The sequence below is a fragment of the Malaclemys terrapin genome, chromosome 24 (genome assembly GCF_027887155.1).
Source record: "Malaclemys terrapin pileata isolate rMalTer1 chromosome 24, rMalTer1.hap1, whole genome shotgun sequence".
NCBI lineage: Eukaryota > Metazoa > Chordata > Testudines > Emydidae > Malaclemys > Malaclemys terrapin.
Window position 1 is genome coordinate 6,752,164 of NC_071528.1, and position 25,300 is coordinate 6,777,463.

General features: G+C 46.4%; 1 protein-coding gene across 2 annotated transcripts in view; it reads right to left on the reverse strand.

Moving 5' to 3' along the window:
* The window catches only part of BTBD2 (BTB domain containing 2), a 38,641-nt gene extending 20,884 nt beyond the window's left edge, over positions 1-17,757 (reverse strand). Inside the window, exons 1-3 of one of the 2 annotated variants that reach the window (XM_054013367.1) lie at positions 17,293-17,757; positions 6,598-6,717; positions 1,114-1,270 (exon numbers count right to left, since the gene is read on the reverse strand). In XM_054013367.1, the coding sequence (XP_053869342.1) occupies positions 1,114-1,270; positions 6,598-6,717; positions 17,293-17,675 (660 nt within the window). In that variant the 5' untranslated portion in view covers positions 17,676-17,757. The remainder of the gene's footprint in view (positions 1-1,113; positions 1,271-6,597; positions 6,718-17,292) is intronic. The other variant, XM_054013368.1, reaches the window with a different exon arrangement.
* Between the last annotated feature and the right edge of the window lie 7,543 nt (positions 17,758-25,300).

The following is a 25,300-nucleotide window of genomic DNA, read 5'->3' on the forward strand; positions in this document are numbered from 1 at the left end:
GCCCTGAAGCAGAACAAGCAAAGTGTGTTTATCCAGAACGTGCAGGGTGACATCACAGGAGGACTATGGTTTGAAACTCATGGATTTGTCCTCAGCCATGACTAGAAAGGCCTTCAGTGGCCCAGGAAAGGCTCAGATCCCTAAACAGGAGCAAAAATCCTGATGGGGCTAAAAACTGGCATAGAATTTTATAAATATTAACTTTTTCAGTTATATCAACAAAAAGCTTCCTATGCAGAAAGACTTAACTTTTCCAAAATAAATCAGCAGATGTAATGAAGGACCCACTAAAGGCTGATTTGCTCTCTACAGCAGTCAGAAGGAAAAGAATAACAGCTGAGGCCCCAGCTCAGCCTCACAAGAGGACACTGGCAGGGTCACACAGCCTCAACCAACCCCACTATCCACAGGTTCCACATCTGTGCACATCACCTGCAGTGGAGATCCGAGCTGGCACTTGTTGAGGAAAAAAGCCACCATCCAGTTACTTGCAACAACAAATAACTGTTCCATCTTACTCACCTCTCATTTCCTTCCCTAAGGAGAAAAAGGCCGAGCGCTTTCTGCATTCTTCAGAAGTGGGGGGATCCTGGTATTATAAAGAAGTCCTTCAAAGAAGGGGCCTTCTAGATGGCTGCCAGTGGGCTCCATACAGTGAATATTTAATTCCTGGAGTTGCCCTAAATTTGAACAAGTGAATACTTTATAGTTTCACTTCTTTAGACCACAACACTTGTTCCAGGCAGATGAAGCCCAGTAAAGTTCTCTCTTGTTACAGAGCAATTTACTATTGTCTCACCATCATGGCATTAACAAGGCACTTGGCATACCAAAAAGGTTCTTTCTGGAATACTGACAGCAATTGGTATAAGCACTTACAATTCATGCTTTACTATTTAAAGGACTACATCATTCTTCATTAACAAGAAAACTCCTGCTAGTCATGCGAGAATTCTGGACTAAAACAATACACCAGAGCACAGTAAGCCGTTCATTTTCAAGCTATGCCACCTCTTTTGTGTGTGCATCCAAAACATCCTTATCATCCTAGATAATATAAAGCTGCTGCACCTGTTTAAAATGACTTGAAATGCAAATAGCCTCAGAACGTACCTGTGTTAAGAGCATGAACGCGTTGTCTGCTCGGAGGTTTTTCTTTAGGAACTCCACGCAGTGGGCTTCAAGTGCAGGGACAGCGTATTTTTTAGCTGTGTAAAGTGTTGTCATAACAGTCTCTGGGCCAATCTGAACCTCGTCCGAATAAAGAAATCTGGAAGTACGCAAACAAGTACTGCTCTGTAAGCCTCTTTAACTACTTGGAAAACAGCCGTAAGAGTCAGGACAGAAAACTAATTCACAAAGACCATTATGTGTTTTCTCATCACGCTGGTGCAATTTCTTACTTTTACAGCTATTACAGCAGCTATTACCCTTCCCTACTCTGCCACCATGATCAACCACCATTCCGGTTTGGAATAACTGTGACTATCCCATTAAAGGTAGTGTATACATGGAGCATTTAAGAGAGATTTTAAACTATAACACGTCTCATGCTAAATGGTTTAAAAAAACGTATGCCTGATGCATGGTCAGAAACTGTTCTTGCCTGGCCTGGGTTTGGCCTGTTCATGCCAAGTTAGCTGAAGTGTTTCAAACTGCTCAATTAAAAGACTAAATGAGAACAGAGCTTCAGCCATGGCGTGACTAGTCACTAATTGTTAAGAAGGTGCTATGTACACGCGTTCAAGTCGAATTCAGAGGATAAGAATGATTTTATTGGTCAAACCTGTGGTATAAAAACATTCAAACAAAGATTTACACCTAATGCAATGTGGTATTTCCTTCACCTATTTTTCGCATTACTCTCACACACCCTTACTGTGATGGTTCTTCAGTGGGAAACCTTATGTTCCACTTCACTATTGCTGAGCTAGCAAATTGTATCAATTGTCAGATCACTCAATTAACCGAGTGGTAATAGAAAGCAAAACAGTTAGTTACAATGAAAAAAATCAAGCGATGGCTTAGTAGTAAATGAAGCCCCCAGGTCAGATCTCAGATTTGGTCTCACTCTTCATAGCAACAAAGGCTGGGAACACACTGCTTTAGACTCTCTTGGAAGGTTAACCTAGCCAAAGGAAGCAACCCATTCTACTGGGAAGTGAGTTAGTGATGAGAAAGTAAGTTTCTTTCATAAGGCGAAAAACCAATAGCCTTCATGAAGGTTCAGGTCTGACCTGACCCTCCCTCATCTCATACACAAACACACTGCCTAGACATACAGGAACACTCTTGAGCCAAGCAAGTTGCTCAAGGGAGGTAGAGCTCCAGTCTAGTAGAATTTACAGCACAGAAGAGAGGTTCCAATCCTGAAGACACTGGAGAGTTCTGTCCTGCTGAATTCATTGAGACCACCTGCATAGGTTAGCACAGGACTGGGCCTAAGACAGAAGAGTAGTAAATAAAACAGTCTGATTTTCTTTAAAACTTCAGGGGTTTAATGCAGAATTTATTTACATTTATTCCAACAGCATAGTGACAAATATGCATTGAGCACATGAAGTTACAGTTAGTTTATTTATAATGCTTGAGTACTCCTCTCCAGTGGGCTCTTGCCAGGTCTTCCAAACTTACCCTAGCAGCCCTGTGCCACAGACATTATTTATATTATAGTTGCAGCTGGAGGTCCCATTCGGTATCAGAGCCCCTCTACAGGCACTGTACAAACGCACAGATATGGACCACGCCTTGGGGAACTTACAATCCAGTCTCCTTCTGCTTAGGGTGGGGAGCATATGGCTCAAAAAAAGCCCATCACCACAGCAGGTGGCTAGACTAAGGTAAGGCATTTCCTATGCTCACAGCCCAGCTGTCCTGAGAGGCAGAGAACCCAAACCATGATATCAGTGTGCTGTGCTGCCGTTATAATGCTCATGCCAATACTTCTGAAGACACCTCTCTCTGCACGTAGCACTAGCCACAAGAGACAGCCACCAAAGTTCAGTCTGCCTGGTTAAAAGGAACAATTATAAAAAAGCTACTAAAGATCCTTGATGGCAGCTATAAAAGGTCTAAATTTCTATTCCCAGCTCCCACCTCTAGCAGAACTTGGGACGCCTTCCGCCTTCTCATCTTGAAGAAAGCCGGAGAGCAGATGTCTGCAGCTAAACCCTCACTCAAACTCAGAATGGGTCACTAAGCTGACCTTTTATTTGCTAGGCTCCTCTAAGAATATAAACTAAACTATTGTGTAAAGTCAGATCCTGGACAGTAATTTAAAGTAGGTTGAGGCGGTTTGTAAAGCACATTGAGAATTTACTATAAGGTGCTCTATAAATAAATATTTGTTATTAACACCATCAAGCCACTGGTTTATGTATTTTGTCCCTCTTTCTCACATCAAACTTATTTTTACGACGCTAGCATCCTTTTATTGCAAGCTAGTTTTAAAAAGATAATTGACCAGTTATTTGTACTACAACACTGTGCTTTCCAGTGCTGTGGCTGTGTTAATTGTTTTGTTTTAGTACCAAGCCCAGAAACAATGCATGAAGCCAAGGAAATAACACCAGGATACATAATGGGCTTTGAGAAAAGCTTAGAAGTCAGTCTTACTTCTAGTATCTACACTGCTAAGAGCCAAGAAAAATTTAAAATAGCCAATATCCAAATGGAAAAGCAGACTGAGGCTACGTAAACTAAACAAACAAGAGCCCATTGTGAGTTAACAAAAACATTAGCAAGAGAGTAGGTCTACCATGCAGACACAGCAGACACTACCACACATTAAATCATTAGTCCACCAAGTTTGGAGTCCAGCTCCTGACAGTGGCCTATAACTGAACTTTAAGGATCGCAGAAAGTGCAATCCTGAACACTGGTGAAAAATTCTTCCTGACCTCATGGTATCAGCTCATGCCCTGAACCACATCCAGGAGACCACTTGCTTCCACTTCAAAATTAGCATGAAGACAAGTGCTAAATTCCAAGAAAATTGTTAAACAAAGCACTTAAATTTCACTGCTCAGCCTGCTCATAGTGGGAACATTCCTCCCATCTTCCCTTAGTACTTCTAAACTGACAGTCCATTGAGACAAGAGCCCTGTCAATGTCTAAAGTTATCTACAACACTGTTGCACCACACAAATAAAGCATGAACTTTATTCATCCATACCTTATAGTATGACTATAAGTGTTAAGAGTCATTACATTATCCAAGCCTTATTTTTCTTTTCTATAGCTAAAAAAGAAAAAAAGTGTTTTCTTTTGTTATTTGATTGATAACAAGGAATTGGGTGAATGATCATTTCAAATCATCTTCCCTTGGAAGACCACTTTATTGGCCTTTCGGCAACCACACTAAAATCTCAGGCTTTCAGACGATATCAGTGAATAACCTCAAGTTTTAACTTTTCTTAAAAACTCAATGGCTATTTTAGTTTGGCTTTATTTTTAAAAATCAGATGTTAAAACTAAACACCAGCTTTGTTTGGCTGGATAAGGACTGAAGTTGAACCAATCAAAGGGTCTTAGTTCCATAGGCAGGAAGCACTCGCTTTTTTTTTTTTTTTTTTTTGGGGGGGGGGGGGGGAAGATGTTTTCCAGGTGCTTTCATCTTAAATCATATCCGTCAGTTGAAAGGGAGTCCTGGGGATTTCTAACCCTTCATTCTAGGGAAATATTTTTAGCCTTTACGGCTCTGCTTTATCTCTGATGTCTTATCTAAGGCAGAAGCACTTTTTCTGAAAAGGGAAGCAAAAAAAATATATATACGTTCCAAAGCTATATATAGGCAGTGTTCCTGACAACCTGAGAGATGAAACGTGTGTCAAAGTGAGAGGACGGGAGCAATTAAGTCAGCTAAAGAACACAGATTACCGAAACAAGACAATTACTGTTCATTGCACGTGTAAACTTGATGTTCCGTATTAATGTTTACCCAACGTATGAAAAATTATTCATTAGGACATCTGACAGCATTTTGCTTAGGTATCAGTACTCACACAAGGTCTAAGATGTCAATTTTGCAGGTAAAATGTGGCCCTTTAACAAGCACAAAGCACTCCCAATGCCTTTAGCGAGAGCTGTGAGCATGCACCCGAAAGCCACAGGAGCTTCCAAGTTTTCTGGCAACTTTAAAAAGGACACTCGAGCATTAGGTTATAGGTAGGGTTGGCAGAATTTGATTTAAACTGTTGGTCATCAGTAAATGTCAATTTCACCTGACACAGAAATGGATGAAAAAATATACCAGTCATTAAAAACAGCCTCCCCCACCCCCAAAAACGCAGGGAGCCATCTGCACCCCCCTGGGGAGGGGGGCAAAGGGGGCAAGAGCTATCCAGCAGTAGGGAGTCCTCCTCTCATAGCTGGGGTTTCTTCCTCCTCCTCGCAGTCCTGTCTGCCTTACCAGGACCACAGCCCACCTTGCCTTACCAGGACCACAGCCCACCTTGCAAGCGCAAAGTGGCACTGGCCCTGCAGCCCTGCTATGAAAATGTATTAAAATCGATACAAATCAGAAAAAAAAAAAAGTTAAAAAACATTAATGGCTGAATTTACAGAAAAATAAAAATCAAATTCTGCCAAGTCATGTTATAGGTTTGGGGTTCTCTTATCTTACTTCCATTATCCAATACTAGAGGCTAGGAGCCAGATATCCTCAGCTGGCATCAGTTATGTTTTCACTGACTTCAACAGAACTCGACCAGCTGAGACCCAACCATTAAATCCTTTCATTTGGAAACCGGTTTTCCTCCAGTTTCCAACCGAGCTTCAGTTGTAACTCAGACAATGCTAAGAGCGCTATATGCTTCCCTCTGCTTTTGAAGAGCGCTAGCATCCATATCTAGCCAGCTCTAGGAACAGGATTCATTAGGCCTGCTGTAAACACAGTTTAGTACCAATTTAATGATTTCAGAAAAGCGTGTGATTTTTGACAGATATAGTTAAATCTTTCAACACTGAGGATATGACTTCACTGGCAACGTTAAAGCGCCCCCCTGAAGGGAGAGGCTCCCAGCGCTGGGGCACTGTCTATACTGGCACTTTACAGCCCTGAAACTTGCAGTGCTCACGGGGGTGTTTTTTCACACCCCTGAGCGACAAAACTGCAGTGGTATAAAGAGGCAGCGTAGACAATGCCTGAGAAACTGTACTGTTATAAAGGTGTTTATCAATATAGCTTATTACTACAATCCTAGGGTAATTGCGTTCAAGCCAGGGGGTCACACTGTTTCAGCTATATCAGCTTCTAAAGCAATACGGTTAAAGAGGTATAAACACTATTTAGACATGTCCTTCGTTAACCTGTGCGGCAAAACCAGCAGAAGTGCAAGACATTTGTGTAGGTCTTACGTAAACAATGGCTGTTTTAAAAAGGTTTATCAGCTATGGAATAGAGGATTTACAAAAATTAGTATTTAAAGACCATGTTGTGCCAGATAACAATTGAGATAAAAAATTTGATATAAGCGACTTGACTATCTCCGTTTTAACCAACGGCTACAATGGATTATTTGTATTTGAAATAGTCTTGTTCACAATTACCTGTGCCCAGTTAGAAGTTAGTTACACTGTACAATAAAAGAGGCTTACTTTAGCAAAGCTAGGAAGGCAGCCGGCTCCACATCAGGCAGTTCAATCTCTGTAGAAGTTGTGGCCATTCCACCATTAAACATTGCATCGAAGACCGCACTGCCCACAGCCAACACAAACCTAACATTTAAAAATAAAAATAAAAATCCTACATTAAACTACATTTTGCTATTTTGGGGGGAGGAAAATCCCATTTTTGTTTCTGCTCCCCCTACCCATCCCAAGGGGAAATCAGTTACTGTTGACAGTACTAACGTCAAGTGCTGAGAAGCAATCCACTTCTATCCTAGGCCTTAGCACTACTATATTACCACTAACACCAGACAAAGTTGCAAACTACTATTTGGAAGTTCCTCCCCCTCAGCCCAGCATGCAATGAAAAAATATAATGGCTCCTGTAAAGCCAGAGTTTATGTATTTTGTAACAGACAATACACGTGCTAATGTAATTGTTTGCACTTATGTACCACCTTTCATTGGAGGACCTCAAAGCACTTTACAGTTTCGTAACCCCCTGTGCGGTAGACCCATTTTACAGATTGAGAAATGGAGGTACAAACGAGGGTAAGTAACTCAAGGTGCCCCATTGAATCACGAGAGCTGGGAACAGAACTTAAGAGTATGTCTAAACTGCAGTTAAAAACCCACCGCTGGCCAATGCCAGCTAACTGGGCTCACAGGGCTGGGGTTAAGGGGCTGTTGAACTTGTAGTGCCAATGTTTGGGCTCTGCAATTGAACAGACCCTTAGCCTGAGCCCAAGTTGGAACAGGCCAGCCAGAGGTGTCTAATTGCAGTGTAGCCAGACCTTAAAAGTCCTAATTACTCTTGCTAAAATACTGGACATCACACCCAGAAAACCAAAAGGAATCTTAACAAGACTCAGAGGGGGTAGCCATGTTAGTCTGTATCAGTAAAAACAACTAGGAGTCCTTGTGGCACCTGAGAGACTAACAAATTTATTTGGGCATATCCCACGAAAGCTTATGCCCAAATAAACGTTAGTCTGTAAGGTGCCACAATACCGCCTCATTGTTTTTACTTAACAAGACTGTTTTCCATCCTTTTATCTCCCCACTAGAAATGAGACATTAATCAAAAATAATTTTTAAAGTTAAAAAGAAAGTGTGCAAGCTCCTTCCACACCAGACCGAGATCCTCCTCCAAGCTGTCTGAAAATGTATTTATCTCCCCATAGTTTTGTACTCAACCTTCCCACAAAAATATTCAGCAGCGGAGAGCACTGACTGGCTAGCACTGCATCCTGGGAGGAACAACCTTTCCTAGTACTCTCTATTAAAAAAAAAAAAAAGTGCTCCAGTCTCATTTTCTGTAGGGATGTTTACTACTTCTGGTCACACAAACTCCAATGAACACAAGAACAAGAACATAAGAACGGCCATACTGGGTCAGACCAAAGGTCCATCCAGCCCCGTATCCTGTCTACCGACTGTGGCCAATGCCAGGTGCCCCAGAGGGAGTGAACCTAACAGGTAATGATGAAGTGATCTCTCTCCTGCCGTCCATCACCACCCTCTGACAAACAGCGGCTAGGAACACCATTCCTTACCCAGCCCGGCCAATAGCCATTAATGGACTTAACCTCCATGAATTTATCTAGTTCTCTTTTAAACCCTGTTATAGTCCTAGCCTTCACAACCTCCTCAGGCAAGGAGTTCCACAGGTTGACTGCGCTGTTTGAAGAAGAGCTGCCTTTTATTTGTTTTAAACCTGCTGCACATTAATTTCATTTGGTGGCCCCTAGTTCTTATATTATAGGAACAAGTAAATAACTTTTCCTTATTCACTTTCTGAAAATTTTATATTATAAACCTAAAAAACAGGTAATATTTAAATGCAAGCACAAAGTGGTAATGGTGGGTACACACAAACCATTTACACACTGCAACAACGTCACACTGCAACTAACACAAAAAGTCACATTCCCTACCTTGAAGAATATCAATTTGGAGTGCTGTCTCAAAACAATTTAGATGCTAGAGAATCTGTTCTTTACAATTTTCTCATGTAAATGCAAGCCAACTTCATCTGTTGACAGGCACCTCTAGCTAAACAGACATTTAAGAATTACAGTATTTGGTCCATTAAGAAACATGCAAATATGAAAGTTATGGTGCCTGCCATATGCGTCAGAGAAGCTAAATTCTGAAAAATGTACTTAAAAATTTAGACAAGTTCATCCTTTTTTCCTCGGTGGTTGCAATCTAATCTCAAATACAGTGAAGACAGCTAAAGTAAGTGCATATATTGCATCAAGGTTTTCTTTCCACAGAAGAATTTGGTGAACCAGCAAAGGTGGAGCTGTGACAGGACTGGAACCATTTCCCAACTGTTGTCATAAAGGAAACAAGCTGGAAAGTTCTGGAGCCTCTGAGGCTGAAGCATGCTCAATACGACAGAGCTCTCAAACCCAGCCAGTGCATCAGAGGTCCAAAAGTCTCAAGACCTATGGAGCTTCTCTGTATGACAGAAGGCATGAGACACAAGAGTGTGAATTCTGTATACGTGGTATCTTTAAAGACACCCTTTTCCTGCACAGCAACTTTGATAAGATTTCCCTTTTTATAAAAGATGTTCCTTTCAGCAAATTAAACAATTATTTTATGCAGAGTACTTTATAAGTTAGTAAAATCCTTATATGCAGAGTTGTTGTAGCCATGTAAGTCCATCAGGCCCAGGATATTAGAGAGACAAGGTAGGTGAGGTAATATCTTGTATTGGACCAACTTCTGTTGGTGAGAGACACAAGCTTTCGAGCTAAACAGAACTCTTCTTCGGATATGGCAAAGGTCATCATCATCACGTTCCTATAACATCTCTGGCGTTTAGGGAAGTGACGACACTCCTCCACTTCTGTCTGTTTCTGGCAAGTCTTTCAATGGTTCCCCAGCTGTGCCCCGGGTTTTTCAGCTCGACTTCCACAGCTCTTCGCCATGTTGTTTTTGGGCAGCCTCATTTTTGCTTATCTTCAGGTGTCCATCTTATTGCTACTCTGGTGATGGAATCAGTTTCCATCTGAAGCACATGACTGATCCATCTTCAACGCCTCTGGGCAATGATGGTGCTCAGATCCTCTTGGCTGCACTGTGTCAATAGATCTTGGTTTGAGATTGTTCTGGGCCAAAAGATACGGAGGATTTTTCTGAGGCAGGTTGTATGAAATGAAGACAGTTTGGACATGACATACTTTCTCATTCCCCAGCATTCTGCACTATAAAGTAGTGTTGAAAGTACGCAGCTCTGATAAATCTTAAGTTTGGTGTTGGTGTTGTATTTTGATGATTTCCAGACTATATTTAAGCTCCTGAAGGTATTCCTGGCTTTATTGATTTTGTTCTGGATGTCCTGGCTTGTTCCACCGTCCTGGCTGATGGTGCTGCCCAAGTATGTGAATGTTTCTACATTGGTGAGAACATAATCCTCTATCCGTACGGGTGATGGTGAGGCAATATTAAAGGTCATGATATCGGTCTTATTGCGGTTGATTTTCAGTTCAATTTGCTGGCTGAATGCGTTGAGTCGAGTTGTTTTTTCTAGTATATGGGGTTGGGTATGTGATAGGAGAGTGACATCATCTGCAAAGTCCAGGTCTTCAAGGGATGAGAAGAGTGTCCATTTAATGCCTCTTGGCATGTCTTCTGTTGTACGCAGCATTACCCCGTCGATGGCAATGTTGAAGAGCATTGCAGACATGAGACACCCCGACGTACTCCTGTTTTGACTTCAAAACTGAGCTCACTGTGTCAACACTGCATGTAAAGTTGAAATAGAAGCTTTTGATGATGTTGATTATATGGAAAGGAATTCCAAATGCCCACAGAATGTGCCATAGGCTGGTCTGTGAATGCTATCAAAAGCCTTCTCAAAGCCTATGAAATTTATGTAGAGTTGCCGTTGCCACTCTAAACACTGTTCTATTATGTTTCGTAAAGTGAAGATCTGGTCTGTGCATCCATGCCCTTTCCAAAAACCAGCTTGCTCTTTTCTGAGAATGCGATCAACTGCCTCTGATATACGCTGGACTATGATCCTACACAATACTTTGCTTGGCACAGATAAAAGTGAGATACCACACAAGTTATTACAATCACCGAGAGTTCCTTTCTTTGGTATCTTCACTATAAGCCCATTGGTCCACTCATCTGGCACTTTTTCCCCTTCCCAGACCGATGTAAATAGAGGGGCCAAGATAGATGCTGCTAATTTAGGATTTACCTTGAACAATTCTGCATTCAAGTTATCCTTGCCAGGAGCTTTCCCATTTTCTTAAGGATTTGATGGCTTGAATGATCTCTTCCTTAGTTGGGGTGTGTCTGTGTTGATATCAAGATCTTCTGCCTCCTGGATATTTGCTTCCTCTTTAAGTGGCTCCCTGATCAACAATTCTTTGAAATGCTCTGTCCAGTGCATTTCTTGGTCTTTTTCGGTTGTTATTAGGTGCCCTTGTTTGTTCCTGATGAGAGTGTTTGTTGGTGTCTGCCGGTTACCACTGATAAGCCGCGTCATTTTGTAGACGGTTCCTTGTTCACCACGAGCAGCTGCATCCTCTGCTGGTGTTGCCAGATTATCAATATAACGCCGTTTGTCCACTCTCACAAGGTGTTTGACTTCCCAGTGTGCCTTGCTATACTGCTCGTGGTATTTGTCCTTTAGCTTCTGGGATTTTGTGTCTTTACAACTTTTCTTCGGGGCTTGTCCGGTTTCTTTGGCGTTGCATGTGCTGGGTGTAATCCACTCCTTCCTTCTCTTCTGCCTGTAGCCTACACAGGCTTCACTGCTCTGTTTATAAATTGCTGTTACTTTTGCCCCACTTCTTGTTGATCTCCTCATCTGCATTCCCCTCCTCTTCATCAAGGTCTGCAAGTGCTTGAAACCTGTTCTTTAACTGCAGAACGAAGACTTTCTGTATTTCAAGGGACTTTAGCTTGCCAATATCATAATTAATATGTCCCTTGTTTGGTGGACCCACGCTTCTCAGTTTTAGTTTGATGGAGCCGGTCACAAGGTGGTGGTCGCTGCCAACATCTGCACCCCTTCTCACTTTCACATCTCTCAGCGAGCGTCGCCACTTGCCATTGATCATGATTTGGTCAATCTGGTTCTTATCTCTGCCATTTGGAGAACACCATGTCAACTTGTGAATTTCACCATGTTCAAATAGGGTTCTGCCGATGACTAGGTCATTCACATTACAGAAATCAACAAGCAAGATTGGACTCTGAGTACCTTTCCCAGACCTGAAGAAGAGCTCTGTGTAACTCGAAAGCATGTCTCACGTCTCTCTCACCAACAGGAGCTGGTTCAGTAAAATCTTTAGTTTTTTTAGGAAGGTAAGTGAAATTGTGCCTTGACTGGCAAATTTTCATGATATTTTGCTAGCTGTGTCAGCTGGTGGGGAAGGGGGTCACTGTATCATTGAAGAACCCTTTCCTCTAGTGGAAGGAGAAAGACTAATTTGGCTACTGAATTGTTTCCCCAATTGTTACCTAGCATTCTGGTTTCTTCAAAGGGCTAGAAACGCAGCAAACTGCAGTACACTAAAAGGAATAATGTATACAAGGATGTATTTCATTGAATAATTTTGAAGACAGACCACAAGAACAAATTTTAAGAGACTTGATTCATGGTATCAGAATCACTAAATGAAATGAAAGTGTTTTTTATATAAGTGGCAGTAAAACTTAATGAAAACGGTCAGGTTAAAGTTACATACTTTACTTGTTACTAAAAATCAAGTAAAAAATAACAGGCTTGTAGCTGCTCTTGAGGGTTCCAACGTCATGGCACATGCAGCCCCAAGTGATAAGGAACCTTCAGAGACCATTCTGAAAGGACTTGAAATTTTAAAACTAACTTTTCACAATTCCTGCTGGCATTTCATTCAATGGACAAATCACTTTGGTTAGTTTATAGTGGAGAGCCCTCCAAATTCTTAGCAAGGGGATGTCCCAGCAGATCGCACATTGGAAGCACAAGACTCCAAGAATGGAACTTTATTACGATACATCTGAAGAATGGTGGAACTTCAAAAGGTACACCATCAACTTAAACATTACATGTCAGTCTGAAGATTGCTTACCACTAATGTTACAAGTAAAACTCAAGATTACTATAGAGACAAATGGAAAAACATTTGTTGTCTAATGTATGTAGTTAGTTTCACTGTTTCCCGCCTATAGTCAGTCAATTTCCCCTATTTATGTGGGTCTTTCAAACAGTAACTGGAAAGAGATTTTTAAAAATGGGAAAGTGTGATTGCAAAACGAGAAAGTGTTGAAGAGACTCAAAGGGAGGTATAGCACCTGAAACTATTTTTAACTCATTCTTTAGAGTGATTAGATTTCAAGTTGAGGTCTCTTTAGAGACCAATTAAACCAGCCACTAGAAAAATTAATGGGAACAATCCTGCACTGGCAGGAAGATGAGCTGGATAATCCAGATGTCTTTCCTATTTCTACCTTCAATGAAAGTGTGCGCACTCATGTGGCTGTTCTCAAAAGGGGCAAAGGATCCCTAGTGTCCTAAGCTCTCACTACTAATAATCATTTGACACAATTAGAATTCACAAAGAGATTTTTTTAACACCGCATACAAAGATGGTAGCCAAAATAAAGTGAGTAAATGTAGTAGTTTACTGTAAGTGACAGAAGCAGCATGAAAAGATTTAGCAAGTGAATAGAAATGCCTGATATTTGGTCAGTAGTAAACATTAAGGGAGTCTGAAAATTTGTGATGCAAGAATCTGATTTTTAGGAATGTAATGTACCAAAAGCTAAGAGATTATGTAAAGAAAGTCACAGAAACCTCAGGAAAGGCTAAATTAACTTGTTCATCCACCTGTGAAGTTTCTGGAAGCTTCTAAGAATATTTTCCTGGAGCCAGAATATCTGTAACTCAATATCACCTAGCTGTTCTATAAACCACTCAAAAACCAGGAATATTAGATCATTTCCTACTACCGCCCCGATTCATTCCTTCTACTATACTACTAGTTGGTAGTTCAAAGCCTACACCATTATAGGATTTATATTTTACAAAGGCTGACAGAGGAATAAAGGAATAGCTCCATTACGCCAAATACTGCCTTCACAGTCTAGTTGAAGGTTTGGCTACCATTTGTGATCCATCTGATATTTGTTTTTCTTCTACAACTATATTAAAAACAGAAACTTCAAGCTCAAATTTCTGTCAAGTTTTCTTGACTGTATCGTGCATAAATAGTTGGCAACTTTATCTTCCCAAAAATGCCATGGGGACAAAACAAGAAACAGTTCCCAGTAATCCCCTCTACATTCCCCCACCATTTCTGGACTGCACAACAACAATGCAAACCACAATCACTCAGTATGTGCACCATTTACCAGTTAAAACTACAAATACATCCCCTCTACAATGCCCTTTCTGGGCGAGCAAGTAGCAACAGAATAGCTCTGCTAATGCCACATTTAACAGATAGGCAGGAGCCAAGTCAACTTTCATGTACTAGAGTATGCTCCTCTCATAACCACTTTTTGTATTTGGCTTTGTTTGTAAATCACTTGATTAAAAAAAACTCTTCTACAGTCTGGATAACCTTTAGTCATTGTCTGAAAGCCCTAATTCTGAGATTTATTTAAAAAAACTGGCAGGGCCCTGGAACTCTGTTTTCACAAACAGGTCAATGAATCAAAATCATTACACCCCTCAAATAAACTGACAAAATTAAAGGTGAACCACGAAGTAACTGTGAATTAAATAAGTTTCTGTGCTGAATGCCCTCGACCAGACAGGTTGTTGCAGAGACATTCTGCACAGAAGTGTTTGTTAAGTTGCTTAAACAAAAATTATACTAATTGCCTCTCAAATCCTCTTGGTACTTCCTGGATCACCAATGTATCCCAGAATGCAAGACACAAACACCAGAAGTCTTATTGCAACATATGTAATCTATACTTGTGATGTCATAGCATGATGCTATTTGATATCTCGCCAAGGAACCAGAAAGTACCAGGAGAGTTTCAAGGCAAGAAGTTTTAAAAGGTTACTTACAAACTTATTTCTGTGCTGAAAGTCTCCCACAACCTAGTTAGCATAGCATGCAGAAAAGAAATATACTTAACTCAAATTTCCCTTTTGCTTTCAAGCTTATCTTTAAGTAAGTCTACTTTGATCATTTCTAGTTGTAACATAAAAGTGTGTTCTTATTTTCCTAAACGCTATCAACAAAGGAAATAGAAGCTGGATTAAAATAGAAAACTAGAGACATACTTTTTGAGGGGAAAGTTTCTAGACAATATATTTACACAGATAGCCAAGACAAAAGAAATAATTAGGAAGGTATTGTAGCAAGAATTCCCTTGCAAAGCGTTAATTTTAAGAAAAATAATGTAAGAATTCAGTGGATCCCTGACTGCTTTGTTCAGTGTTAAAACGAGGGACGATTGCAGTCACTCATCACTTGAATGACTAAACGCATTAGGTATCTCCCAAAGCAGTAGGTGGCAAACAATGCCAGTCATCTCACCACTATATTTCAAAGGAGGAAAGTCAGAGAAGTCAACTTTAGTAGTCAATTACTACCGAATCAGATATCCAATATCAAGCCAAATTCAAACTCTTCAGCAAACAACCATTTTGGGGACTGCAAGCTCTTAAATTACTGTTCAGCCTAAAAGTATCAATGCAGAGTAAGTGCTTAGTGTTCAGTAGACTGTTTTTCATATCCAGTTGAAAGTGTGATCTTTAACATTATTTTCCAGTTGTGCAGTGCTAGTGTGACAGACTCTCTCAAAACCAATATAAACCTAATGCAGACATATCACTCAGCTATAACTAATTTTTAGTAAAGACTTCAATAGATAAAGTTATACCAACATTAGCAGGAAAGGCAAATTTTTTTTTTTAAGTTTTCCTTTAAAATTAAAAGGACATCTTTCTAGTATTTTACACATTTTGCCCAACCCTCCTTTTTCATTTTTCACTAAGATTTAATTTAGCAAGCTGTTTTCAAAATATTTTTTTTTCCTGGAACTGATTCAAAGTAGAAGCTAAGGATTCTTTATGCTACTGTATTTCTGGAGTCTTTTCAAAACAGATTCTCATTTTTACGTCTTTTAGAAGAAAGTTATAAAATTGTGCGAATTGAGCCCTATTCTGCAGCTGAAGAAATCTGGCAAAAACTACACACTATTCTGTAAGTGGAATTTTATTTAGCTGAAGTTTTACATCAAATCCCCCAACCAAAATCTCCACTGAAATTCTCTGAGATGCTTCTTTTTAAACAGCCCGTCTAAAAAGATGCGTTAACTCTGGAACACTTCTACACCATAACCACCACACCATACCATGCTGGAAGAACATCATCATTAAATAGGGCTCTATCTTCTGCACAAGAGCTAACTACGCCTTGCTACAATGCTCCTCTGGCCAAGCCTCTAGCAGTTTAGTCTATCAATGCTTCAAGGTGGGACTTCACCATGTCCCCTGAGTATTAACCTTGTCAGGAGACAAACAAGTTGTAAATACCACCCACAGATTTGTATAGTGTAGATGAATCATATGTTTTTAAAGCCCTGTGTACATTCATAGTATTCTGAAAGTGTTGTAACATGTCTCCTAGCTACAGGTAAAATCAGGTGGTAATCTGATAACTAAGTGAAAGGAATAAAATCAAGAAAAGTAAACAAGAGACCAGCCTACGTGAAAGAATACCAGGTAGCAACCCTAACCTTTTCATATTACCTCCCCAGAAGAAAGTACTGGACAGAATAGTCAGATGGCGTGACATTCACAGGAGAGCTTACAGTCTAAGAAAATGGATCCCCACCAACACATGAACCAATATCGAGTCAGTGGCTACCCACCCCCTTCTTTTATAAGGATTCTCTGTTCTGTGCCCCGTTATGACGACTGTCGCTGCCGTTCAGTCATGAGTCTGTAGCCCACTGAAAGGTTAGTTAAACATCTCTCTGTGCCCAGCAAATTACAGCCCCAGCTATAGAGCCTGGGTCTTCGGCTCAAGCTGTAGAGACAGGCTTCCTGCTCTGGAGGGGCCAGTGGGGGGACAGACCCACAACGCTGGGTGCTCAATGGCCTACCTGTGCGCTAACCCACAACTGCCCTGCAGCCCTTCTGCTCTAAGGGGCAGAGCCCCCCACACCCCCCCCCCCATGTAGGGCAGGCCTGAGATACAGCCAACTCGGCGGCTGCGTTCCCAGGCTGACTTGGCATCTAGTCAGCATCCTGGTCTCTCTTACCAGCCACAACAGGCCTGGGAACCAGCTCTGGGTCCCTGCAAGGGCGGAGGCCCGGCCCCTTGGATGTGTGTGTGTGTGTGGGGGGGGGGTTAGTGGGGGGGGGATAGTACCACCGAGGCACGGCAGAGGGAAGGGGGGGTCCCCCTTGCTCCCCTGGAGTTAGGAAGGAGCTTGTGAAGGGGGAGGGGAGGGAGGTCCCGCCGCATGCCGGCCCACCCCACCCCACCCCACATCCGCCGCGGGGAGCGCCAGCCCGGCCTGCGACAGGAGCAGCGGTTCCCTCGGCCCGAGCCCCACCTAGGGGCCGGCCGGCCGGCAGCCCCGCTCCGCCCCCGGGGCCGCTCCTCCGCCCGGTCCCTACCTGTGGGCCGGGAGGCGCCGCTCCGCCCCCGAGCGGCCCCCCCGCAGTCCCGGCCCCGGCCCCGGCCCCTCGCTGCCCACCTGTGGGCCGGGATGCGCTGCGAGCCGCGGCCCTTGCCCACCAGGAAGTGCACGTCGCTGAGCACCTCGTTGTTGAAGAGGAAGGCGAAGCGCTCCTGCACGGTGGGCTTGGTGGCCTGCCAGTTGTACACGGGCTCCCGCTGCAGGGGGCCGCCCGCCCCGCCCAGCGCCGGCGCCGAGCCCCCGGAGCCCGGACCCCCGGCCGCCGCCGCCGCCGCGGGGTTGCCGGCCCCGCACTGGTTGTAGGTGAGGCCCGGCGGGGAGGCGGGGGCGCCGGCGGGGCCGTTGGGGCAGGCGGCGGCCGCGGCCCCGTTGCCCGGCGGCGGCGGCGGGCCGGAGGAGGAGAGGCCCCCGGGGCCCCCGCCGCTCCCACCGGCCGCCATCTTGTGCGGAGGAGGCGCGGGAGGGGGAGGGCGGCGCTGCAGCAGCAGCAGCAGCAGCACGAGCGGCGGCGGGCGGGACACGGCGGCGGCGGGGCCCGCCGAGGGGGAGGGGGCGGCGCGGCGGCGGCGGCGGCTGCTTATACACAGGGCCGGGCAGCAGCGGCGCATGGGGCTCGGGGCGGCGCGCGCAGGGGGCGGGGCGTGGGGAGGGGGAGCTGGGGGGCGCGCGAGGGGCGTGGGGGGAAGGGGGGTGTGAGGTGTGAGGCCTGCAGGGGGAGCAGGAGGGTAGAGCTGTGGGGGACAGAGGATGGGGAAGGGAGGCGGGGCAGGAGGAGGGTGGGGGATGGGGGCAGGAGGAGGGTGGGGTGTGGAGGGCAGGAGGGAGGGGTAAGGAGGGTGGGGTCAGGAGGGAGGGGTGTGGAGGGCAGGAGGGAGGGGTAAGGAGGGTGGGGTCAGGAGGGAGGGGTGTGGAGGGCAGGAGGAGGGTGGCGGCAGGAGGGAGGGGTGTGGGAGACATGAGTGCAGGGGTTGGAGGGAGGAGGGGGGATGGCGGCAGGAGGGTGGGGTCAGGAGGGTGGGGTGTGGGGGAGGCATAAGGAAGGTGGGGGGATGGAGGGTGTGGGGGGGCACAAGGAATGCAGCTAAAGGGGTAGTTCAGGTCTGAAACCTGCAAGGGGAGCAGGAGGGTAGAGCTGTGGGGGACAGAGGATGGGGAATGGAGGCAGGAGGAGGGTGGGGGATGGGGGTCGGAGGGAGGGGTCAGGAGGGTGGGGTGTGGAGGGCAGGAGGAGGGTGGGGTCAGGAGGGAGGGATGTGGGAGACATGAGTGCAGGGGTTGGAGGGAGGAGGTTGGAGGGAGGAGGGAGAGGTGTGGAGGGCAGAAAGGATGGAGCGTGGGGGAGGCATGAGGAAGGTGGGGGATGGAGGGTGTGGGGGGCACAAGGAATGCAGGGAAAGGGGTATGTCAGGTCTGAAGCCTGCAGGGGGAGCAGGAGGGTAGAGATGTGGGGGACAGAGGATGGGGAATGGAGGCAGGAGGAGGGTGGGGGATGGGGGTCGGAGGGAGGGGTCAGGAGGGTGGGGTGTGGGAGACATGAGTGCAGGGGTTGGAGGGAGGAGGGAGAGGTGTGGAGGGCAGAAAGGATGGAGCGTGGGGGAGGCATGAGGAAGGTGGGGGTGGAGGGTGTGGGGGGCACAAGGAATGCAGGGAAAGGGGTATGTCAGGTCTGAAGCCTGCAGGGGGAGCAGGAGGGTAGAGTTGTGGGGAACAGAGGATGGGAAATGGAGGCAGGGCAGGAGGAGGGTGGGGTCAGGAGGGAGGGATGTGGGAGACATGAGTGCAGGGGTTGGAGGGAGGAGGGTGGGGGATGGCAGCAGGAGGGAGGGGTGTGGAGGGCAGAAAGGAGGGAGGGTGGGGTGTGGGGGAGGCATGAGGAAGGTGGGGGATGGAGGGTGTGGGGGGGGGCACAAGGAATGCAAGGAAAGGAGTATGTCAGGTCTGAAGCCTGCAGGGGGAGCAGGAGGGTAGAGTTGCGGGGAACAGAGGATGGGAAATGGAGGCAGGGCAGGAGGAGGGTGGGGTCAGGAGGGAGGGATGTGGGAGACATGAGTGCAGGGGTTGGAGGGAGGAGGGTGGGGGATGGCAGCAGGAGGGAGGGGTGTGGAGGGCCGAAAGTAGGGAGGGTGGGGTGTGGGGGAGGCATGAGGAAGGTGGGGGATGGAGGGTGTGGGGGGGGGCACAAGGAATGCAAGGAAAGGAGTATGGTAGGTGTGAGGACTGCAGGGGGAGCGGGAGGGAGGGATGTGGATGCCTGAGGAGTGCAGGTGGCGGGGGAAGGAGTTAGGGGTTGGAGGGAGCCATGCAATGGGGAGCCCGATGAACTCCCTGCTGTTTCCACCCTAGTGAAGACCCCAGTTGGGAACCATGGGGACACTGTCACAGCTCCTCTATGGGAGGACACCGCTCTTTTTTTTATTTTTTATTAGGGGGAATCAAAGCTTTTGGGGACAAAACGGCTCCCATGGGGGGCTGTGGGAAGGTTACCATTGACCTTGCAAGTCTGGGCCCACAAGGTGGATACCTCTGATCTTGGGGGTCGATGGCTTATGGGGAGGAGGCAGCTTCTCCAGAAGGTTAGGTAGCCTGTTGGGGACACAGAAACACTTCAGTTTATCCCCTGAAGAATAAGCCTAATGTTACGTTCTTTGCACAAGCGCAAACCAACCCTTTGTAAAAACCAGGCACCCAAAACTTCATCGAGGGGGTGTTGATTAGTGTTCTGTAATCCCTTACAATCCTTAGGCCAAAGGACTGATGGTCTGTGGCTGATGTACCGGCTCATTTGGCTGTCTTCCTCATCTCCAGAGATACTGCCCTCCAATAAACTGATACTTCATGCTTAACATCTGCTGTGTAAGAGGGCATGGCTATACTTGCAGATGTAGAGCCCTTTGAGTTAAACCATCCTTCAGAGAGCGCAGTAGGGAAAGCGCTGCGGTCTGTCCACACTGAAAGCTGTAAGCGCACTGGCATGGCCACATTTGCTGCGCTTGTAGCAGCCTTGGGAGCGGTGAATTATGGGCAGCTATCCCACAGAGCATCTCTTCCCATTCTGGCGCTGTGGCTTGTGGGAAGGGGGAGGATGCGGAGCATTCTGGGTCCTGTCCCAATGCCCCGTGATGGATCGGTTCGCATCCCAGCAATCCCTGTGCTTCCGTCCACATTTGGCGCCATCTTTCAACGTTTTTTGTACTGCGCGCTCTGTCTTCCCTTTCGGTCTGCGGGAATGGATCCCGAACTGCTGAGGAATATGCTGACGAGTCTTGTCAGCACGTCACGTTTGGCAGTCGAGTTACTCCTTAAGATCCAAACTGACAGTGAGGACTCTGATGATGATATCAACTCGAGTAATGCATACAACACGAGATTGCTTGTGGCATTCACGGATATGCTCACCACCGTAGAAAGCCACTTTTGGGCTCGGGAAACAAGCGCTGAGTGGTGGGGTCACATCATCATGCAAGTCTGGGATGATGAGCAGTGGCTGCAGAACTTTCGGATGAGAAAAGCCACTTTCATTGGACTGTATGAGGAGCTCGCCCCTATCCTGCGGCACAAGGACATGAGATTGAGAGCTGTCCTGACGTGGAGAAGCGGGTGGCTATTGCAATCTGGAAGCAGGCAACTCCAGACAGCTACCGATCGGTCACTAACCAGTTTGGAGTGGGAAAGTCGACCGTTGGAATCATGTTTATGCAAGTTTGCAGGGCCATTAATCGCATCCTGCTCAGAAGAACCGTGACTCTGGGTAACGTGCATGACATTGTGTCTGGCTTTGCACAAATGGGTTTCCCTAACTGCAGAGGGGCGATAGATGGGACACATATTCCAATTCTGGCACCAGCCCACTTAGCCTCCAAGTACGTTAATTGGAAGGGGTATTTGTCTATGGTTCTCCAGGCGCTTGTGGATCATCGTGGGTGTTTCATTGACATTAACGCAGGCTGGCCCGGAAAGGTGCATGACACACGCATCTTTCAGAACACTGGCCTGTTCGGAAAGTTGCAAGCTGAGACTTTTTTCCCAGACCAGAAGATCACCGTAGGGGAAGTCGAAATGCCCATTGTGATCCTTGGAGACCCCACTTACCCTTTAATGCCGTGGCTCATGAAACCCTACACAGGGAGCCTTGACAGCAGCAAGGAGCAGCTCAACAACAGGCTGAGCCGGTGCAGAATGACTGTGGAGTGTGCTTTTGGCTGTTTAAAGGGCCGCTGGCGCGCTCTGTATGGGAAGCTGGACCTGGCCGATGACAACATCCCCACCGTTATATCCGCATGCTGTACCCTCCATAACATTTGTGAAGGGAAGGGTGACAGATTCACTCAGACATGGAACTCGGAGGTTTAACACCTGGAGGCTGAATTTGAACAGCCAGAGAGCAGGACTATTAGAGGGGCCCAGCGTGGGGCTGCAAGGATTAGGGATGCCTTGAAGGAGCAATTTGAGGCTGAAAGCCACCAGTAATGTCTGGAGGCCTGCACGGGAGTGAAGTGCAGTGGTTCCAATGTTAGTAGGAATCTGTGTTTGCTACACTGACTTGCAGTGCCTGTTGCTTTCCTGGGCTAAGGTATCTTTTACTTTATGCAATAATAAAGAATGTTTTCAAAGCCAAAAAAATCTATTTATTGAAAAGAAAATGCATTTATTGAAAAGAAACACAACTGCTTGGGAAACAGAAAGGGTAAGGGGGGTGGGGTGGGGAACGGTACAATCACAGATTTGCGTATGTCCTGTTATCATACTCAGCCTTCCTCTCTGGAGTGCTGTGCAATGAGTGCTGCACTTCAGGATGGCTGTACTGCATGGTGATGGGGGTTGAGTGCAGAGGGTAAGGGTGGTAGTTTGCAGGGCTGGGTGGTGAAGCTACAGGTGTTGGAGGCAGCTGGTGGCGATAAGAACCCGGATGTTGGGGAAAGTGGGTTGGAGGTGACATGGGGGCACAAGGGAAAGAGTTTTGGGACAAGGGCTGTAGGAGAGGGCGGGGGCGGTAGCGCTCTGCCTGCATGGCTACAAGCGCCTGGATCAAGTCCGCTTGGCGCTCCATGATGCTTATCAGCCGATCCGTGCTTTGCTGCCAGAGCTCTGCGCTTTTGTGCCAGCGATCCGCATTCTGGGGGCGGACTCTCCTTTCACTCTCCCTCCACTCCTGCGCTTTTAGATTCTCGTTAAGGGACTACTGCATTACTTCATGCAGCATGTCCTCTTTGCTTCTACGTGGCCTCTTCCTAATTCTTTGGAGTCTTTCGGACGGTGATAACAAGAATGGCTGAGATCTCAAGGTTGCATCTGTAAAGCCAAAATGCAACACTTAACAAAGGCAACATTGTTCACACCAGACAAAGCAAATGATTCCCCTGTACTTAAGGGCAAACACAATCTACACAATAGCATAATTTACCCATCCCAAAGTGAGCGCACATAACCCACGGGAGCCACAAAATGGAGAGTAAGCACAGGGTCAAGGGGGAGTGATTGTTTCACGTCTGTACTGTCCTCTGGGTTGGGGAGAGCCAACAACTGCAGGGGGCCCCTATACTGAACACCGTCCCCACATTTTCCACAGGAGTTCGTCCTGGACGATATCTTGCTGCTGAGGGTGACTTGGGAAGCAAGGAAGGGTCTTCTACTGCAATGCGGCTTCCGCCCTGGCCCATATGCAGCTTGCCTGTGTGCAGCAATGGTCCCCCCGCCCTTCACGGCACAGTGGCGCGGACATGTTAGCCTGACTGGGACAGGGAGCACAGTAGCTCTGCCAAGGAACCTGCGCAAGCGGATTGCCCAGCTTCTGCATGAGACCTTTGAAGAGATCACTGAGGCTGATAACCGTGATGTGAGAGAGCAGATCAACGCCCTATTCCGCATCTAGGCATGCATGCAGCCCTAGCCCCAAGAGCCCACACAGAACAACTTCCTTCCCAAAATAAAAGCCGCTTACCGGACACCTCCTCTGGTGTTTGTCCTTCCCCAAGCCCCAGCCACTGCGACTGGCTACCTTTCTCCTAGCTTGAGAACAGCTCCTGGCTGCACGCATCTAGGGATACTGGGCTGTCTCCCGCCTCCTCAGCACCCTCGCTCCCGCTTTCCTCCTCCTCCTCCTGCCTTGTTGAACTGGGCTCTGAAGTGTCCATGGTGGTCCTCCGAGTGGAGGTGGGGTCACCCCCAAGTATCGCGTCCAGCTCTTTGTTGAAACGGCAGGTTGCGGGGGCAGCACCAGAGTGGCCATTTGCCTTGCGGGCATTCCGCAGCTGCTTCACTTTAATCCTGCACGGCAGTGCGTCCCGGTCATGGCCCCTTTCCATCATGTCCCTTGATATCGTAATTCCTACGGCTGGAGTGCAGCTGGGACTGGACAGCTTCCTTCCCCCAAGCACTGATGAGGTCCAGCACCTCGCCATTGCTCCATACTGGGGATTGCCTGGCGCATGGAGGCATGGTCACCTGGAAAGATTCGCTGAGAGCACTCCACGCCTGGCTGAGCAAACAGGAAGGGGATTTTCAAAATTCCCAGAGAATTTAAAGAGTGGGTCTGACGGTTGGTCACCTGAGGGCAGGGCAGTAGAGTTCAAAGTGATGACCAGAGTGGCTAGAACAGGCATTGTGGGACACTTCTGGAGGCCGATCAGAGCGTGTTAACAGACCAGGGCGTCCACACTGGTGCTGCGGCGCTCCAGCGGGGGTGCATCAAGCGTTATTCCACTTGCCGAGGTGGATTACCACGAGCGCTCTAGCCGTGGAGTCAGAGCACTCTACGTGCCTTGCCAGTGTGTACACGTGAGTTAGAGCGCACTGGGCTGCTTTAATGCGCTCTAACTCACAAGTGTAGCCATTCCCATAGTGTATTTCACACCAGCCTTGCACCACACTCCATTGCATGCTGCTGTGGCCATGAGATCCTGTGGGAATGTTGGTGTTCTCCCCTACACTGCACTGCAAGATAACACAGCGGATGTGCATGCTGGCTGGCAGATAAAGAGATTTTTATCTCATAGCCAGCTGGTATTCCTTACATAGAAAATGGCAGGGAGGTCAGGAGGAATCTGAAAGGCAGCGGATGGGAAGGTGCAGAGAAGGGCAATTAAGACCCTATATTGGTGCAAACTTGGTAGCCGTTAAAGCAAGGTGATTTATTTGTCACAGGGAAGGGAATAACATTCCCCACTCCGCTCTGTTATCCGTTCTGTGGGTGACATTCTGCCCACTGCCCAGGGATGTGCATACGTACACATCTGAGAGCAGACTTTTTGTCCTTGGTTCCACATGTTGAGTAACTGCTCAGCCAGGAGGTATATTTTCTTCCCCTTGTTTTTCTGTGGTTTTGATTATCGTTTGCTTAATACACGATGACATGCTGCTTATATTGGTCCAAAGCTCCAAGACCTTTGTGTGTTGCAGAAGTTGCACAGATAAATCACTGCATCAGCCATTGCTAAGGAATACTGCATTACTGCATTCATCTCTTAGGGCTTGTCTGCACTGGCACGTTCCAGCGCTGCACCTTTCTCGCTCAGAGGTGTGAAAAAACATACCCCTGAGCACAGCAAGTTTCAGCGCTGTAACGTGCCAGTGTAGACAGTGCACCAGCGCTGGGAGCTACGCCCCTTGTAGAGGCTTTAACGTTGCCAGGGTAGACTAGCCCTTAGTATCAAAAGCTTACAAACTCATTTGGTGACAAATATATGGAGTCTGCTGTGTGACATACATTGACACTGAACGAAGAAGAATGAGGTATGTATAGACAAATTCTGCTGGATGTGTGGCTAAAAATTAAGAGCCCAATATTGCAAACACACACATATATGTAAAAAGATAAGGTGGGTGAGGTAACTTCTTATATTGGACCAACTTCTGTTGGTAAAACAGACAAGCTTTTGAGCTTACACAGAGATCTTCTTCAGGTCTGGGAAAGGTACTGAGTGTCACAGCTAAATACAAGGGTGCAACAGATAAGGAATTAACACATCTTGCAAGAGACCGTTCAAGGTGGCGGTTAAGACATCTACAGTCATAGGACAAATTGGCTTTAATATAGATGATCTCTGTATGGATTATAATTACTGAGTTT